We start from the raw sequence: 16,598 nt of genomic DNA, 5'->3' as shown, positions 1-16,598 counted from the left end.
AAAATGTTGTCTAAATATACATTTCTCACAATGTGTTTCTATTGCCATGTGACATGATAACATTAAACAGAGAGACTGGAAAAATTACTGTAGTTCATATGTCGCTTTACAAAAGGAAAACAATGAGGCAGTGCTGGTGTAACGTAGATGATATTTGATTTTTACTTCTCATTTTACATGTATGTGTCTGTACGCATGTATTCCTAGATATAAACAGAATAGCTAACTTTATTTGAAATTTCAGAATAACAAAAGGAAACACTCAGTGTCTAAGCAATAATGGACTTCAAAGTTACCATAAAATGAATACATTTGTCATAAAAATACATAAAATTATCAGTATTCTGATGATGCTAAAATATTTCTAACAACATCAAAAGTAAAGTAGATTAAAATAAATAAAATGTTTTAGTGCAAACTGACCTTATTCATGGTCATCTTTATTTCTCCTTCATTTGTTTTTTCTGGGCTACACATAATAAATGTTTTTAAATACATGTAGTTATCAATGTCAGACACTTCTGTGATGGTCTAGAAAAAGTTTCAGACTCCTCCACTGCTAAATGAGTGCCAGCTCTCACTCTCCGCCCAGCGGGGCTTGCCTCTCTGAGGATCTACTCATCACGTAGGTCATTTATTATCGTCTTCCGCAGCTATCACAGCACAGTACCAGACACCATTCAGCTCCAAAATGAGGAAGGAGAGAGTCGTGCTTGCAGAGCTGAATGTGCCCAAGGGCTCAAAGCAGCAGCAAAAAAGACCCAGGGCCTCTGAAAGCTCCACTTCAGCAGCTGAAGAGGGAATAACCCTCGTGAAATTAAACCTTTCTAGTGCTTCCCGGGAAAATCCAGGGAATGGAAAAAGCAGACATTGCAAAGGTAACTTTCAGTTGACTCTCTGTCTACATAATTGTCTGAAATGTGCAGTTGTGGAAATGTGGAGGAGTAAGGGATTTGTGAAGTGAAGATTCTCATTTGTCAAGATCAGAATGTAGGGCAGGTAAGTTTGGCTAGCATGAAATCTAATGACTAATTTTATTCAGATCGGGTCTAACGTGTCATTTTGGCTAAGAACTGCCTTCCTGGAAAGCACAGATGACAATAGTGGATGTGGGTTTGGAAGCCCAGTTTAGCTGCATCATTCACGATGCAGGTAGATTCCCCTCCACACCATCCTTCTGTCTCCATTTTCCTGAGTCAGTGTTTCCATTTCTCTCCCTGTAGACTCAACCTCCTCTCCAGAGAAGCTCATTTCTGGGATCCTGGGAATCATCTGTTTTGTCCTATCCATCATGATCGCGCTCACAGTTAGAAGTGCCATTCCCTGTATGTATATTTTTGACACATGTGAAAGAAATTTTCCACTTTTGTGATCAACAGTGCTTTTGTGCAATAAGATCAGGGGATGAAGTGTTCATTAATGTTTAAGGGTAGTTCAGTAATTCAATTGAAAGTTGAATTAAAAATAAGTTTATTTGGAAAAAAAGAAAGAAAGCCAGTATAAGTGCAGCATGTTTATAAAATTCATGTATGGAGCTAATATTAATTCGTGAGAACTGAGGAAAAAAAAGTTTACTTGGGTTCCAAAAATGTTATAATACAAGGACACTTGTTTTTCATAACATGTAGTTTCCATGAACTTCTTGACGATCTCTTGGATACAGTTTGTCTCAATGTGGAATGCTTATGCATTTGTCAAAACATTTAGTTTTTAAATGTATGTATGTAGTCTGATTTCATAATTCAAAGAATGCCTTAGGAGACCAAAAGCTCTTACTGAGAAATGCATATGAACTTGTGGGAGTGCTTCTATCAAATGGTTAACTGTAAGAAACAATATTTGACCCTTTAAACAGTTTTGAGATACTTTAACCGTGAAACTTCAATACTGTGTTAATTTTTCTTAGAAAATCTATTTTATGTTAATTCTAGCAATATAGAAATTTTGATCTAAAGAGCCAAAAGTACTATGACATATTAATTTTACATTAATTCTTTCCCTAGCTACTGAAACACAGGAACAGAACCATTCTTCTCATATAAGAAGAACTCAGAAAGGTATATGGTTGGTTTCAAAGTTCTGATATTGTAGAGATTACCTTTGGCTTGTAATAAAGCCATGCAAACATGGAGCCATTTCAGGGGAGTAAAACCAGGAAAATGCACATTAGCTGTTACCAGCACAAATACGACATTTTTTTTTTACCTACAATGAGAAGAATTAGTCATTTAAAATAGCTACACAATAATTTTGCCATTTGAATCAGATTTCTTTCTGCAACAATAGAAGAGAGGAGCTTACTATTCAAAAAAACGTGGTGTGTTCAGTGACTTTTCTGAGCCTGCTGGACTGGATGCTGTCATTGCTTGCTCTATGTTAGCAGATCAGTTAGCAGGGAAAGCTGCTGCCCGTTTTCTGTGCCTTAGTGCATCAGTGCTTGTGTTTGGTTCCCATAACCAGCCTGTGGGGTGCACAGATGTTATAACATAGACATTTACATCTAGGTAAGCTCACCTGACTACTCAAAATGCGATAATTCACACTCTTTTTCAGCATATCATTGTCATCTCTGTCCAAAGGAATGGTTCATATATTCCAACAATTGCTATTACTTTAGCACAGAAAAAAAAACTTGGAGTGAGAGTGTGACAGCCTGTGCTTCCAAGAACTCAAATCTGCTTTATATTGACAGCAAGGAAGAAATGGTAAAGTTCTAGATGTTTCATGCATTTTAAATGCTGTTTCATGCTACTCAATACATGTATAATTCATCTACGTTCTTGACATTTATGTTCTGGTCTGTCTCAAGTCTATATATTATCTGCAATTCTATTGACTTTACAATAACATATTTGTGTTTGTATACTAGTAATGTGGATTTGATTATGTCTAGCGTTTTATTTTTCCTGTAATACCATGCTTGTATGTACACTTTGTTCCCAAAAATAACTTTGTTCCTTAATTTTACCATTCATTAAGAAAATTCAGATTGTGCAGGTTGGTCACAAAGTGAAAGGACTAATGTCATCACAGATCAGATCACACGACACAAGTTTTCAGGCACTAATGGCCCTCTCCCTGGGCACCTGCTCATTGTTTCTCCTTCAACTGTTATCATGACCTGAAATACTTCATATTATCACTGCGGATTTTGTGAATGTTACATCCACTGCCTCACTCCTCAAATGGCCCCTGATCTGAATCCGGGAGCCAGGAGCTTCTTCTGGATCTCTCAAGTGACTGCAGGTCCCAAAGCTTTGGGTCATCCTCTGCTGCTTTCCCAGGCCACAAGCAGGGACCTGGGTAAGAACTGGAGCAGATGGGATACGAACTGGAGCACCCATATGGGATCCTCACATTCAGGAATTGGAGGATTAGACAATTGAGCCATGCACTGGGCCCACTTCACCTGTATATTGCACTTATCTATAGCTGACTGATTTTCACTGCTGCATTTTGGACATAGACGCCCTGACATTCCTTTGCTCCCTAATGCTGAGGCCAGTCCATTTTGCCTCTTTCTTTACATCTCTCAGGATTCTCTTGGCTGTGCTCTTGTGAGTTCCAGAGCCTATACATGCATTATCAGGCAGTAGCAAGGAGAAATAGGTTTATATCCTGCTGAATCATCCATATCCCACCACCATCAGGATCATCTTTTTTTTTTTTAATTTACAAGCAACAGTGGGAATGTACCTAGATAAGGAATGCTGTGGCATCCAGGAATCCACACTTTGGCTTCTTTGTCACTTATTTCTGTAGTTGTAATCCCATAATTTCCTTCCAAAACTCACACGCCAAGGAAGACAGTAGAAAAATACATTGACTTGGTGACAGGAAATGGAGACAGGAATGTGTAGGATCTGGAAATTTAGTCATATCCATGCTATGTTTGTTTCATTAAAATGAATGCCTTTAAATTGCATGAAACAGATTCCTTATGGAAATCAGGAAAGAATGAAATTGTTAAGTGTAAGTATCTGAGCATTAGTTTTAACTTAAAATTACAAGTATCTGTGGAAGCTATTGGCAATTTTTAAAAACCAGTTTTCAACCATTGTTCGACCAATTCATTGTGTTTTTTGCAATAAAAAAACCTATGATATAATTAATGACCTGTAAGTAATTATTACTCTTAAAGAAGAATGAAAATTTTCACAGTGATTATTTAAATAAAATTCCCTTTTCTGATAGGAATTTCTAAAATCGCACTCATTTCATGCATGGATCGGTGTCTCTCGTAGCAGCTCTAGAGACCCATGGATGACAACAAATGGCTCAACTTTCAAACTACGGTAAGTTGTTTTGGATGATGTTACAGAAACGAGAAATATCTATACATATACATGTTTTCCATTTTATATATATAATGGAAAACTCAAAAAAGAATGATACTCATGAATTTAAGCTGGGTTTTACATATGAGTGAAAATATTAAAAAGGAGGCAAGGCTGGTTCAATGGGTTAACCTGCTGCTTGGGATCTCCTGCATCCAGTATTGTAGTGTCTGGCTTAAAACCAGCTTCCTGTTAAGGCACTCTTTGAAGACTGCAGCTCCTGGCTCAAGTCTTGGGCCCCTGCCACCCATGTGAGAGTGTGGGAGACTCCAACAGAGTTGCAGGTTCCTAGTTTCAACTTTGAACAGCCCAGGCTGTTCTAGCAAATGAATCTCTCTCTCTCTTTCTCTCTCTCTGTCTTTCCCCCTCTCTTTGTCTCTGTGCCTTTCAAAGTGAAAATAGTTAAATAAAATTTTAAGGTAGTCAAATCTTGTATAAATTTAAGATGGGCTGCTCATTTGTAATAATAATCAAATTTCCCAATATTATATGAAAATGTCATTATTCATTTGCTTTTGTTTAATAGATAGTCCCTATAAAATATAACTGAACTGTTCATTTTCAATCATCACAGAATATCAGAATCATTACATGGTGAATATAACTGTGTTATATTATACAAACACGTCCTTGAATCAAGCAATTGTGGATCTTTAAAATCATACAGTTGTAAACGTAAGCTTTCGGATTAATGCAACTGACTTTGGAATCTTCCAGGTAATTTCATATTTGGTGAAATGGAACATTGCAAAAGTCTTAAAGTTAATTTTACTATTTGCTGTAACAATGAAATTTTAAATATTTAAATATTAGTTATAATGGCTGGAAATTACACATTTCTATAGTTTTAGTGAATTTGTAACTATTTTAGGCTGTGTTGAGTGATTTGGAATGAATTTTCATTTGATAATTTTTAATTGCCTTTGCCTGCTTTCCTGCTGGACCAATGTCTTCTTACATCTTTTTTGTTAAACTCTATTTAGCAGAGCCAATAAGCCTTTGACTATAACATATACCAAAAATTCATTATTTCTGAAATACAGTACTTAAAATATTAACTTGTTAAAAAGTTTAGTCATTTTGACACTATGGACTGATATCATGCTATACTCTTCAACATTGTTGTTTTGGCCAATTTCTACCAGACTTTATGTTCTTTGATAATGAATTTTGCAGAATTTTCCATTCATGCTTTGTCAATGGCATCTTCATTTCAAGTTTGTTTGTGATGTTTGTCACTTTAAATAGAAGCATAGTTGAGATGCATGCATTTAGGGGCTAGCTTGACATACAAATCTAGATTTTCTTGATTTCTTTTTCCTTATACGCAGCTCTTTTTTCTCTAATCAATCACACCTCTTTTTTCTCATTAGTCAGAGTCAGAGTGAAAGCTCTTTCGTTCACTCCTGAACTGCCCAAGCGTCCACAACAGCTGAGGATGATCGTTCTGAAGCCAGGACCCAGAGAGCAAAGCAGGGTCTCTCAGGTGGGTGGCAGGAAATCAGGGGCTTGAGCCACGCCTGCTGCCTCGGGGGCCATATTTGCTGCCTGAAATACAAACAGTTACATTCTAAAGCCATGTTCACTGTCTCAAAGAGCTATTCTTCATGAGTGTAAAGAAAGGTAAAATGAACAGTAGAGGAAATATTGTCTACACCTGCTATGTCATGATACACTAAATAACAGAATGATGGACCTATGATTGTTGCTGAAGGTCTGTACTATTGCAATAATATTGGGGAAAAGGAGGGGGGAGAGAATGCAAAGGGAGATTGGAATGGAAAATCTCTGGATTTATGGAACTGTAGCATAAAAAATAAAATTACAATACCAAAATACCCTGCTCAGTCTAATGTACTATACAAGCCAACAGAAGGCTGTTGTAACGCTGCAATGATGTGGGAGACAGGGCACTTGCATCGTCATTCGCTGCCTTCCCAGGCTCATTAGCAGGAAGCTGGACTGAAGGCAGAGTAGCTGGGGCGTGAACCAGCACTCCACTGGATGATGTCAGTGTCAGAAACAGAGGCTTAACTCACTGCACCACAACATGTAGCATAGTAGGCTGATTCTCTGCCCCGTGGCACCAGCATTCGATAGGAGCACTGGTTCGTGTCCCGGCTGCTCCACTTCCCATCCAGCTCTATGTGTGCCCTGGAAAATCAGCAGGTGACAGCCCAAGTTCTTGGAATCCTGCACTCATGTGAGAGACCCAGAAGAAGATCCTGGCTTTCAGCTTCAGATAAGCTCAGCTCTGACCATTGTGGTCATTTGAGGAATGTACCAGCACATGGAAGACCTTCTCTCTGTATATCTGCTTCTCTCTCTGCCTTTCAAAATAAAAAAAAAAATCCCTTAAAAAATAAGTAATCACAATAATGTACATTTTGCTTCTCTCACTCTCCATACACACTTATATTTGTATATGGAGGTACTTCAAAATTTTAATCAATTCTAACCACAATACATTATAACACTCTCATGTGCTTATGTATGGGTGTCTATATTTGTGTATTTTCATGAGAACAAATGTATACTATTTCAGTAAAATGTATGCCACTTGAAATCACTACTCCTCCAAAAGACAAATCTGTGTTTTCTCTTAGATGTAGTAGTTAATATAGAATACAAAAATACTATGGGTTGGAATGGACACCCTGGAATTTGATGATTGTTTTTAGTTCTTGTGTGCACCCCTGTGGGACTGTGGTCCTCATGCTTTGTGCTTCGTGAAAGCACTGTTGTTTTCATTAAATTCTATGTTTTGTCTTTGTTTCTAATGAAGGTACAGATCAGGAAATTTTGATCCACTTCTCATTACATATAATAAAAAGCTGATATGTGGCACAGTTTAAATGAAAAACAACAAGTCAATATTACAGAAATAGTAAATCCAGAAGCTTCCAATAGAAACAAACACTGGTGCATGTTCCATTATTTCACATCTTTAAGGAAAAATTGTATTATTTGAATTGCATGTGATAAAAGATCATTTAATTTATAATGCAATCATATGCAAGCAGAAATAAAGTATTAATTGTGCTGAAACTACCATAGAAGAAATACTAAAAAAATTTATTTAACATGGATGAAAGATATTAGACAGTCATGTGAAAGATTGCAAAGTATAAATTCAATGATAAAATTCAAAGTACATGCCAGTATTAAATAGTATAATGTGATGTAAGTCATTTTAAATTTTTGTATAGAATTAAAAAGTAGATTCTAAAAAAAATAAGAAATTTCTGCTAAATGTGTTCATTAAATTATATGAGAAAATTATTTGGCTTTCATGATTTGAAAGTTTCATGTAAAAGATCTAGTTTCGGGGCCCAGCAGCGTGGCCTAGTGGCTAAAGTCCTCGCCTTGAATGCCCCGGGATCCCATATGGGTGCCGGTTCTAATCCCGGCAGCTCCACTTCCCATCCAGCTCCCTGCTTGTGGCCTGGGAAAGCAGTCAAGGACGGCCCAATGCATTGGGACCCTGCACCCGCGTGGGAGACCCGGAAGAGGTTCCTGGTTCCCAGCTTCAGATCGGCGCGTACCAGCTGTTGCGGCTCACTTGGGGAGTGAATCATCAGACGGAAGATCTTCCTCTCTGTCTCTCCTCCTCTCTGTATATCTGACTTTGTAATAAAATAAATATAAATAAATAAATAAATAAATAAATAAATAAATCTTTTTAAAAATCTAGTTTCATACACTAGTGGGCCAAATGTGAAATACTTGGGACATTTTTCAGTTACTGTTTCTTGGGAAAGTCCAAATTTGTTCTTCATTTTGATCAATAGGTTTCTCAGATGCAATATCCTAGTTTTCTTTTCATTTCCAGCGTTTTTCTATGACGCTACTAAGATTCTTTGTGTGATTTTTGACAGATAATAATGATCTATTGTGGGATGTTTTGGATGCTATTTGGGGTTATTTATTGCTTTCCCGTTTTTGTTTATTTTTCTATGTGTGTCTTCTTTCATCTAGGCTTATTAACAAAATGTAAGTTAATTATTTTTAATTGCTCACTGAATTATTAGTTCTGCTTTTGATTGTTGAATTCTGCATTTTTTCCCAGTCATTGGGCTGTGTTACCCTGTCTCTTTGAAGACCTTGCCGTTCTTGCTGAGATTAGGCTATTTGAAAAACTCCTACCTCCCCCCATGCCTTGTGAACTTTGTACACGGAACGTCTTCACCAGTCAGGTCAGCTAGAGACTCTAAAGATTTCAATCTTTTCAGAAACTGAGAGCCAGTTGCCTTGTGTGTGAATTCCCGGTGAAGAAGATTGCCCTGTTCTTAGAGCTCATACTCTGTTGCTCCCTCTTGTGGTTCCCTGAAGTCTTTGCAAGCTCCATGGTGGGGCACTAACCAGGCATGGCTCTCAACAGGTCCCAGTCAACTTTGAGTCAGGAGAGAGATACATCAACCTCCCTACAAGGGTTCCCTTAAGAGTCCACTCTCGCAGATCCCGCACAGAAACCAGAATGTTGGAGATGCATCCCTCCCTTTTCCCTCCCTTCTGAGCAACAAGCTTTAGCTAGGAGTTTTCTGCTAGTTATTTAGTTCGGTGCCTGGTAGAGCCTGGCATTCCATTTATTATTATAACTAATAATATAATTATATTAGTTATAATTATTATAACTAATATTATATTATTATAACTAATATTCCATTATATTATTATAACTAATATTTTATTTCTACTAGCATGTAAATGTTTTATAATTTAAATGATCTTTTATCATATGGAATTCTAAGAATACAATAATTCATTAAAGATGTGAAATAATGGAACATGCACCAGTGTTTTCTATTGAAAGTTTCTGGATTTACTATATCTTTTCCTTTATTTTTTTTAAAGATTTATTTATTTTTATTGCAAAGTCAGATATACAGAGAGGAGGAGAGACAGAGAGGAAGATCTGTCCAATGATTCACTCCCCAAGCGAGCTGCAACGGCCGGTGCTGTGCCAATCCGAAGCCAGAATCCAGGAACCTCTTCCGGGTCTCCCATGCGGGTGCAGGGTCCCAAGGCTTTGGGTCGTCCTCAACTGCTTTCCCAGGCCACAAGCAGGGAGCTGGATGGGAAGTGGAGCTGCCGGGATTAGAACCGGCGCCCATATGGGATCCTGGTGCATTCAAGGCGAGGATTTTAGCCGCAAGGCCATGCCACTGGGCCCTGGATTTACTATTTCTGTAATATTAACTTGCTTTTTTCATTTAAACTGTGCCACATATCAGCTTTTTATTATATGTAATGAGAAGTGGATCAAAATTTCCTGTTATGTAACTTCATTAGAAACAAAGACAAAAATAGAAATTAATGAAAACAACAGTGGTTTTTTAGAAAGATTTCATTTTTTCCCAGCCCACTTTATAGGCACTGCTTAAGGCACCACTAACCACAACAGTCAACAAGCACAAAGCATGAGGACCACAGTCCCACAGGGGTGCACACAAGAACTAAAAACAATCATCAAATTCCAGGGTGTCCATTCCAACCCATAGTATTTTTGTATTCTATATTAACTACTACATCTAAGAGAAAACACAGATTTGTCTTTTGGAGGAGTAGTGATTTCAAGTGGCATACATTTTACTGAAATAGTATACATTTGTTCTCATGAAAATACACAAATATAGACACCCATACATAAGCACATGAGAGTGTTATAATGTATTGTGGTTAGAATTGATTAAAATTTTGAAGTACCTCCATATACAAATATAAGTGTGTATGGAGAGTGAGAGAAGCAAAATGTACATTATTGTGATTACTTATTTTTTAAGGGATTTTTTTTTTTATTTTGAAAGGCAGAGAGAGAAGCAGATATACAGAGAGAAGGTCTTCCATGTGCTGGTACATTCCTCAAATGACCACAATGGTCAGAGCTGAGCTTATCTGAAGCTGAAAGCCAGGATCTTCTTCTGGGTCTCTCACATGAGTGCAGGATTCCAAGAACTTGGGCTGTCACCTGCTGATTTTCCAGGGCACACATAGAGCTGGATGGGAAGTGGAGCAGCCGGGACACGAACCAGTGCTCCTATCGAATGCTGGTGCCACGGGGCAGAGAATCAGCCTACTATGCTACATGTTGTGGTGCAGTGAGTTAAGCCTCTGTTTCTGACACTGACATCATCCAGTGGAGTGCTGGTTCACGCCCCAGCTACTCTGCCTTCAGTCCAGCTTCCTGCTAATGAGCCTGGGAAGGCAGCGAATGACGATGCAAGTGCCCTGTCTCCCACATCATTGCAGCGTTACAACAGCCTTCTGTTGGCTTGTATAGTACATTAGACTGAGCAGGGTATTTTGGTATTGTAATTTTATTTTTTATGCTACAGTTCCATAAATCCAGAGATTTTCCATTCCAATCTCCCTTTGCATTCTCTCCCCCCTCCTTTTCCCCAATATTATTGCAATAGTACAGACCTTCAGCAACAATCATAGGTCCATCATTCTGTTATTTAGTGTATCATGACATAGCAGGTGTAGACAATATTTCCTCTACTGTTCATTTTACCTTTCTTTACACTCATGAAGAATAGCTCTTTGAGACAGTGAACATGGCTTTAGAATGTAACTGTTTGTATTTCAGGCAGCAAATATGGCCCCCGAGGCAGCAGGCGTGGCTCAAGCCCCTGATTTCCTGCCACCCACCTGAGAGACCCTGCTTTGCTCTCTGGGTCCTGGCTTCAGAACGATCATCCTCAGCTGTTGTGGACGCTTGGGCAGTTCAGGAGTGAACGAAAGAGCTTTCACTCTGACTCTGACTAATGAGAAAAAAGAGGTGTGATTGATTAGAGAAAAAAGAGCTGCGTATAAGGAAAAAGAAATCAAGAAAATCTAGATTTGTATGTCAAGCTAGCCCCTAAATGCATGCATCTCAACTATGCTTCTATTTAAAGTGACAAACATCACAAACAAACTTGAAATGAAGATGCCATTGACAAAGCATGAATGGAAAATTCTGCAAAATTCATTATCAAAGAACATAAAGTCTGGTAGAAATTGGCCAAAACAACAATGTTGAAGAGTATAGCATGATATCAGTCCATAGTGTCAAAATGACTAAACTTTTTAACAAGTTAATATTTTAAGTACTGTATTTCAGAAATAATGAATTTTTGGTATATGTTATAGTCAAAGGCTTATTGGCTCTGCTAAATAGAGTTTAACAAAAAAGATGTAAGAAGACATTGGTCCAGCAGGAAAGCAGGCAAAGGCAATTAAAAATTATCAAATGAAAATTCATTCCAAATCACTCAACACAGCCTAAAATAGTTACAAATTCACTAAAACTATAGAAATGTGTAATTTCCAGCCATTATAACTAATATTTAAATATTTAAAATTTCATTGTTACAGCAAATAGTAAAATTAACTTTAAGACTTTTGCAATGTTCCATTTCACCAAATATGAAATTACCTGGAAGATTCCAAAGTCAGTTGCATTAATCCGAAAGCTTACGTTTACAACTGTATGATTTTAAAGATCCACAATTGCTTGATTCAAGGACGTGTTTGTATAATATAACACAGTTATATTCACCATGTAATGATTCTGATATTCTGTGATGATTGAAAATGAACAGTTCAGTTATATTTTATAGGGACTATCTATTAAACAAAAGCAAATGAATAATGACATTTTCATATAATATTGGGAAATTTGATTATTATTACAAATGAGCAGCCCATCTTAAATTTATACAAGATTTGACTACCTTAAAATTTTATTTAACTATTTTCACTTTGAAAGGCACAGAGACAAAGAGAGGGGGAAAGACAGAGAGAGAGAAAGAGAGAGAGAGATTCATTTGCTAGAACAGCCTGGGCTGTTCAAAGTTGAAACTAGGAACCTGCAACTCTGTTGGAGTCTCCCACACTCTCACATGGGTGGCAGGGGCCCAAGACTTGAGCCAGGAGCTGCAGTCTTCAAAGAGTGCCTTAACAGGAAGCTGGTTTTAAGCCAGACACTACAATACTGGATGCAGGAGATCCCAAGCAGCAGGTTAACCCATTGAACCAGCCTTGCCTCCTTTTTAATATTTTCACTCATATGTAAAACCCAGCTTAAATTCATGAGTATCATTCTTTTTTGAGTTTTCCATTATATATATAAAATGGAAAACATGTATATGTATAGATATTTCTCGTTTCTGTAACATCATCCAAAACAACTTACCGTAGTTTGAAAGTTGAGCCATTTGTTGTCATCCATGGGTCTCTAGAGCTGCTACGAGAGACACCGATCCATGCATGAAATGAGTGCGATTTTAGAAATTCCTATCAGAAAAGGGAATTTTATTTAAATAATCACTGTGAAAATTTTCATTCTTCTTTAAGAGTAATAATTACTTACAGGTCATTAATTATATCATAGGTTTTTTTATTGCAAAAAACACAATGAATTGGTCGAACAATGGTTGAAAACTGGTTTTTAAAAATTGCCAATAGCTTCCACAGATACTTGTAATTTTAAGTTAAAACTAATGCTCAGATACTTACACTTAACAATTTCATTCTTTCCTGATTTCCATAAGGAATCTGTTTCATGCAATTTAAAGGCATTCATTTTAATGAAACAAACATAGCATGGATATGACTAAATTTCCAGATCCTACACATTCCTGTCTCCATTTCCTGTCACCAAGTCAATGTATTTTTCTACTGTCTTCCTTGGCGTGTGAGTTTTGGAAGGAAATTATGGGATTACAACTACAGAAATAAGTGACAAAGAAGCCAAAGTGTGGATTCCTGGATGCCACAGCATTCCTTATCTAGGTACATTCCCACTGTTGCTTGTAAATTAAAAAAAAAAAAGATGATCCTGATGGTGGTGGGATATGGATGATTCAGCAGGATATAAACCTATTTCTCCTTGCTACTGCCTGATAATGCATGTATAGGCTCTGGAACTCACAAGAGCACAGCCAAGAGAATCCTGAGAGATGTAAAGAAAGAGGCAAAATGGACTGGCCTCAGCATTAGGGAGCAAAGGAATGTCAGGGCGTCTATGTCCAAAATGCAGCAGTGAAAATCAGTCAGCTATAGATAAGTGCAATATACAGGTGAAGTGGGCCCAGTGCATGGCTCAATTGTCTAATCCTCCAATTCCTGAATGTGAGGATCCCATATGGGTGCTCCAGTTCGTATCCCATCTGCTCCAGTTCTTACCCAGGTCCCTGCTTGTGGCCTGGGAAAGCAGCAGAGGATGACCCAAAGCTTTGGGACCTGCAGTCACTTGAGAGATCCAGAAGAAGCTCCTGGCTCCCGGATTCAGATCAGGGGCCATTTGAGGAGTGAGGCAGTGGATGTAACATTCACAAAATCCGCAGTGATAATATGAAGTATTTCAGGTCATGATAACAGTTGAAGGAGAAACAATGAGCAGGTGCCCAGGGAGAGGGCCATTAGTGCCTGAAAACTTGTGTCGTGTGATCTGATCTGTGATGACATTAGTCCTTTCACTTTGTGACCAACCTGCACAATCTGAATTTTCTTAATGAATGGTAAAATTAAGGAACAAAGTTATTTTTGGGAACAAAGTGTACATACAAGCATGGTATTACAGGAAAAATAAAACGCTAGACATAATCAAATCCACATTACTAGTATACAAACACAAATATGTTATTGTAAAGTCAATAGAATTGCAGATAATATATAGACTTGAGACAGACCAGAACATAAATGTCAAGAACGTAGATGAATTATACATGTATTGAGTAGCATGAAACAGCATTTAAAATGCATGAAACATCTAGAACTTTACCATTTCTTCCTTGCTGTCAATATAAAGCAGATTTGAGTTCTTGGAAGCACAGGCTGTCACACTCTCACTCCAAGTTTTTTTTTCTGTGCTAAAGTAATAGCAATTGTTGGAATATATGAACCATTCCTTTGGACAGAGATGACAATGATATGCTGAAAAAGAGTGTGAATTATCGCATTTTGAGTAGTCAGGTGAGCTTACCTAGATGTAAATGTCTATGTTATAACATCTGTGCACCCCACAGGCTGGTTATGGGAACCAAACACAAGCACTGATGCACTAAGGCACAGAAAACGGGCAGCAGCTTTCCCTGCTAACTGATCTGCTAACATAGAGCAAGCAATGACAGCATCCAGTCCAGCAGGCTCAGAAAAGTCACTGAACACACCACGTTTTTTTGAATAGTAAGCTCCTCTCTTCTATTGTTGCAGAAAGAAATCTGATTCAAATGGCAAAATTATTGTGTAGCTATTTTAAATGACTAATTCTTCTCATTGTAGGTAAAAAAAAAATGTCGTATTTGTGCTGGTAACAGCTAATGTGCATTTTCCTGGTTTTACTCCCCTGAAATGGCTCCATGTTTGCATGGCTTTATTACAAGCCAAAGGTAATCTCTACAATATCAGAACTTTGAAACCAACCATATACCTTTCTGAGTTCTTCTTATATGAGAAGAATGGTTCTGTTCCTGTGTTTCAGTAGCTAGGGAAAGAATTAATGTAAAATTAATATGTCATAGTACTTTTGGCTCTTTAGATCAAAATTTCTATATTGCTAGAATTAACATAAAATAGATTTTCTAAGAAAAATTAACACAGTATTGAAGTTTCACGGTTAAAGTATCTCAAAACTGTTTAAAGGGTCAAATATTGTTTCTTACAGTTAACCATTTGATAGAAGCACTCCCACAAGTTCATATGCATTTCTCAGTAAGAGCTTTTGGTCTCCTAAGGCATTCTTTGAATTATGAAATCAGACTACATACATACATTTAAAAACTAAATGTTTTGACAAATGCATAAGCATTCCACATTGAGACAAACTGTATCCAAGAGATCGTCAAGAAGTTCATGGCAAGTGCATATTATGAAAAACAAGTGTCCATGTATTGCAACATTTTTGAACCCAAGTAAACTTATTTTCAATTCCATTTTTCAGTTGAATTACTGAACTACCCTTAAACATTAATGAACACTTCATCCCCTGATCTTATTGCACAAAAGCACTGTTGATCACAAAAGTGGAAACTTTCTTTCAAATGTGTCAAAAATGTACGTACAGGGAATGGCACCTGTAACTGTGAGCGCGATCATGATGGATAGGACAAAACAGATGATTCCCAGGATCCCAGAAATGAGCTTCTCTGGAGAGGAGGTTGAGTCTACAGGGAGAGAAATGGAAACACTGACTCAGGAAAATGGAGACAGAAGGATGGTGTGGAGGGGAATCTACCTGCATTGTGAATGATGCAGCTAAACTGGGCTTCCAAACCCACATCCACTATTGTCATCTGTGCTTTCCACGAAGGCAGTTCTTAGCCAAAATGACACGTTAGACCCGATCTGAATAAAATTAGTCATTAGATTTCATGCTAGCCAAACTTACCTGCCCTACATTCTGATCTTGACAAATGAGAATCTTCACTTCACAAATCCCTTACTCCTCCACATTTCCACAACTGCACATTTCAGACAATTATGTAGACAGAGAGTCAACTGAAAGTTACCTTTGCAATGTCTGCTTTTTCCATTCCCTGGATTTTCCCGGGAAGCACTAGAAAGGTTTAATTCCACGTAGGTTATTTCCTCTTCAGCTGCTGAAGTGGAGCTTTCAGAGGCCTTGTATCTTTTTTGCTGCTGCTTTGAGCCCTTGGGCACATTCAGCTCTGCGTAGACCACTCTCTCCTTCCTCATTTTGGAGCTGAATGGTGTCTGGTACTGTGCTGTGATAGCTGCGGAAGACAATTATAAATGACCTACGTGATGAGTAGATCCTCAGAGAGGCAAGCCCCGCTGGGCGGAGAGTGAGAGCTGGCACTCATTTAGCAGTGGAGGAGTCTGAAACTTTTCCTAGACCGTCACAGAAGTGTCTGACATTGATAGCTGCATGTATTTAAAAACATTTATTATGTGTAGCCCAGAGAAAACAAATGAAGGAGAAATAAAGATGACCATGAATAAGGTCAGTTTGCACTAAAACATTTTATGTATTTTTAATGTATTTTATTTTGACGTTAGAAATATTTCAGCATCATCAGAATACCAACATTTAAATGTATTTTGTGTTGAAAAAAGTATCTATTTTATGATAATTTTAAAATCCAATAATGGTTAAAGACTGTGTTCTAACCATGAGCCTTGCAATGATTGCTATATATATATTAATTTCTAGCATAATATTATTTTTATTAAGAGCCTTACATTTATTTGCTAAATGGGTTAGTCATTATTAAATGATCTTTTATCATGAATAATTGAGTTACTATGAGAAAT

At 37.5% G+C, this 16,598-nt stretch overlaps 2 protein-coding genes across 2 annotated transcripts; one reads left to right on the top strand and one right to left on the bottom strand.

The window, feature by feature from the left end:
* Nucleotides 1-676: 676 nt before the first annotated feature.
* LOC131478101 (NKG2-A/NKG2-B type II integral membrane protein-like) lies at nt 677-10,992 on the top strand. The gene is made up of 7 exons (XM_058655696.1): nt 677-878; nt 1,224-1,325; nt 2,004-2,057; nt 2,554-2,705; nt 4,195-4,295; nt 8,407-8,533; nt 10,927-10,992. The coding sequence occupies exons 1-7, from the start codon at nt 692-694 to the stop codon at nt 10,990-10,992; spliced, it is 789 nt and encodes a 262-aa protein (XP_058511679.1). The 5' UTR covers nt 677-691.
* Nucleotides 10,993-11,064: 72 nt separating this feature from the next.
* On the bottom strand, nt 11,065-16,132 carry LOC131478100 (NKG2-A/NKG2-B type II integral membrane protein-like). The gene is made up of 6 exons (XM_058655695.1): nt 15,833-16,132; nt 15,386-15,487; nt 14,755-14,808; nt 14,107-14,258; nt 12,517-12,617; nt 11,065-11,101 (listed from the first exon to the last, which is right to left on the bottom strand). The coding sequence occupies exons 1-6, from the start codon at nt 16,017-16,019 to the stop codon at nt 11,065-11,067; spliced, it is 633 nt and encodes a 210-aa protein (XP_058511678.1). The 5' UTR covers nt 16,020-16,132.
* Nucleotides 16,133-16,598: the final 466 nt, after the last annotated feature.

This window comes from Ochotona princeps, chromosome 27, assembly GCF_030435755.1.
Source record: "Ochotona princeps isolate mOchPri1 chromosome 27, mOchPri1.hap1, whole genome shotgun sequence".
Classification (NCBI taxonomy): Eukaryota; Metazoa; Chordata; class Mammalia; order Lagomorpha; family Ochotonidae; genus Ochotona; species Ochotona princeps.
The sequence above is the reverse complement of the archived record's forward strand: the minus strand, read 5'-3'. Positions and strand labels throughout refer to the sequence as shown.